At 37.1% G+C, this 3,226-nt stretch overlaps 1 protein-coding gene across 1 annotated transcript; it reads left to right on the top strand.

Annotated features, from left to right (window-relative positions):
• Positions 1-435: 435 nt before the first annotated feature.
• LOC110308331 (olfactory receptor 2B11-like) lies at positions 436-1,386 on the top strand. Its single transcript, XM_021180796.1, has one exon. It carries the CDS (start codon positions 436-438, stop codon positions 1,384-1,386), a length of 951 nt encoding a protein of 316 aa, XP_021036455.1.
• Positions 1,387-3,226: the final 1,840 nt, after the last annotated feature.

Genomic DNA, 3,226 nt, shown 5'->3' on the forward strand with positions numbered 1-3,226 from the left:
CCCTTAATCCAACTAGAGTACAGCCAGTGTCAGTAGATCATAGGTGTTGGAAATTAGCATGAGCCAAGTCAGTGTGGGTGGTTCTTAGGCATTCTTTAGCATCATCCATGTATCATTTTTATTCTTCTAGCTCACAGAATATCAATCTAAAGTTCCCATTTCTTGTTTATTACTTTTTAAAAATATGCTGTATTATAATGCCTGGTTAAATGTGTGATTCATTAATATTTTTCTTGGAAATGCTGAACGGGAATATTTGTTTCTTTACATTATCAATTTTCATATTTGCAAGTATCAAATCAGTTTAGTGGAGTAGATTATAAGACAGGTTTCTTAATAAGTTATTTTATTTCACACAATGTCTTGACTGTCATAGAAACTCCATACTAAAATACAAGTCTTCACCTTCCTAGACTTTGCTAATCAACCACAGTAATGAACCTAGGTAATGAAAGTGCTCCAAAGATCTTCATTCTTTTGGGTTTCTCCAACCATCCATGGCTGGAAATGCCCCTCTTCATAATGGTGCTTGTTGCTTACGTCTGCACAGTGCTGGGAAATATATCAATTATTGTTGTATCCAGGAGAGACCCTCAACTGGACAGCCCGATGTACTTCTTCCTTTCCAACCTCTCCTTCTTGGACCTGTGTTTCACCACAACCACCATCCCTCAGCTGCTTCGGAATCTTTGGGGCCCAGATAAATCCATCAGTTATGGAGGCTGTGTGACACAGTTTTATATTTTTCACTTCCTGGGGGCTACTGAGTGCATCCTCCTGGCTGTGATGTCTTTGGATCGTTACATTGCCATATGCAAGCCCCTGAGGTACCCAGCGATCATGCACCAGCAACTCTGTATCCTCCTCGTGTCCATGGCATGGCTGAGTGGCTTGGCTAACTCTTTGCTTCAATCAACCCTCACCGTCAAGTTGCCATTTTGTGGAAACAACAAAGTAGACAACTTTCTCTGCGAGGTCCCAGTGATGATCAAGATGTCCTGTGCTAACACTGCATTCAATATAGCTATGCTCTCCATTGTAGGGACTTTCTACTCTCTGGTTCCCTTGTCACTTATTCTTGTTTCCTATGGGTTTATTGTAGCAACTGTGCTTAGGATTCGTTCCTCAGAGGGTAAGAAGAAAGCCTTTAATACATGTGGTTCTCATGTTGTTGTCGTGACTCTTTTCTATGGACCAGTAATTAGCATGTACGTACAACCCTCATCTTCTAATTCCCAGGACAAGAACAAACTTCTGTCTCTGTTCTACAGTTTGGTGACTCCTATGCTTAACCCGTTTATCTATACTTTGAGGAACAAGGACATGAAGGGAGCAATGAAGAGACTTCTTGTCTCATTGTATCACAAGGGAACGGAGCAAACATAAATTTTTATGCCCACCCTCTGCATTTGTGGCTTAGAAGAGCTCCAGTTCTAATGTTATCTCTTTAGCAGTCATTCGTTCTGTTCTGTTTACACATGTCTGTCCATTGTACTGCTATGGTTTCTTCAGTTAATGTGAACTCTAAGCCTAAAATGTCTGCAGTCAGCATAAGTATGAAGAAGAACATATAAGTAAATTGCTTTGTATCTACCTAGACATTTGTTGTAAAACCCTAAGGAATTGTCAAGAAATGCTTACTGATCTATTTTGTCAAGTTACAGTAGTATAGCAATGACTCAAAACAACAAAAATATTAATTTTTATGTCATTTTGGAAAATAAGTAAAAACAATTTAGCTTGCTGTTTACCAAGGCTTAAACTACATATTCAAAAATTTACTATTTTATTTCCGGCATAGTGGGGCATGCCTTAGTCCCAGAACTTGTGCAGCAGATGAAGGTGGATCTCTGTAAATTCAAGGCAAACCTAGTCTACATAGTAAGTGCCAGGACAACCAGGGTTACATAGTAAAACCCTGTTTTGAAAAAAAAATCAACTATTTCATGAATTGCCAGCAAGATCAAATTTGTTACTATTTCATATTTTATAAATTTTCAACCACACATCTATTAGTCTTTTGAAAAAATACCTAAAAATATTTGAATTTTACTTTTTACAAATCTTGATGGATTCCATCCTTTTGAGATGTTTGGCTAAAGCCAATCTTTCTAGGTTTCCAAAGAGGAGAGTTGATTAAAACTATTTAAAGTTTTATGTCATTCTTAGTATTGAATTTTATTGGGAAATGAGATGTAGTTCATATATAAACAAAATGGAAAGCAAAAAAAATGGGTAAAAAGGTGGAGAACAATATAGTGTACATTGTCTATAAGACCATGAAGTTTCAGAGAAATGGAGTAGAAAGACAAATGATGATGTGGGATCATATCTGTTGACTTCATTACTAATACCAACAAAATAAATTAGTAAATGTCACATATTTTTGTGCTCCCCGGAATGACAATACCCTCATCTCTCAGCTTCTGTTTAAGAAAATGTTTCATGGATTCTCTAACAACCAAGAATGTACATAAGGTCTTCATACTCATTATTTTCCTGAAAAACAACACCCCCAATCTGCTAACTGGTAGAAAACAAACCGGAGACACAATATACACTGATTCCAACCAAATATTACTCATGATAAGTGACCGCACTATTCAACTTGTGCTCCACTGTGCACATTATTTATTGTCTGTGCATGTACAATGGACAGATGTATAGGTACAGTAAACTTCTGTCGCCTGCAAGGAAAGGATGCTGTACTTTTTTTCTTCTAAGAACAGAGAAACTTCATTCTTTTGAAGGCAAATGGGGTCTATAGTGTATCTTTTAAGAATCAGAGAACTAACCGTATAATTTAGAAAGTAATTCATTAGGAGATACTGAATCTCTTACTCAGAAAAGAAAGAAAAAAGATGAGCTGCAAGCAGGTAGGGGAGTAAAATCTCCCTGTGGGGTTGAAATATATGTAGCCGATTATGATAGTTTGTGGGTTAAGCAAAAGCTATTTATAATAGTTTATTATATCTCTACAGGAATCTAAAATATTAATATATTTGCTCCTTTAAGGTATAACTTTTTTTTCTTTTTAAATATTTTATTAGGTATTTTCTTCATTTACATTTCCAATGCTACCCCAAAAGTCCCCCATACCCTCCCCCCACACCCTTACCCACCCACTCCCACTTTTTGGCCCTGGTATTCCCCTGTATTGGGGCATATAAAGTTTGCATAACCAATGGGCCTCTCTTTCCAGTGATGGCCGACTAGGCCATCTTTT

Source organism: Mus caroli, unplaced genomic scaffold, assembly GCF_978045245.1.
Source record: "Mus caroli unplaced genomic scaffold, Mus_caroli_1 scaffold_15, whole genome shotgun sequence".
Classification (NCBI taxonomy): Eukaryota; Metazoa; Chordata; class Mammalia; order Rodentia; family Muridae; genus Mus; species Mus caroli.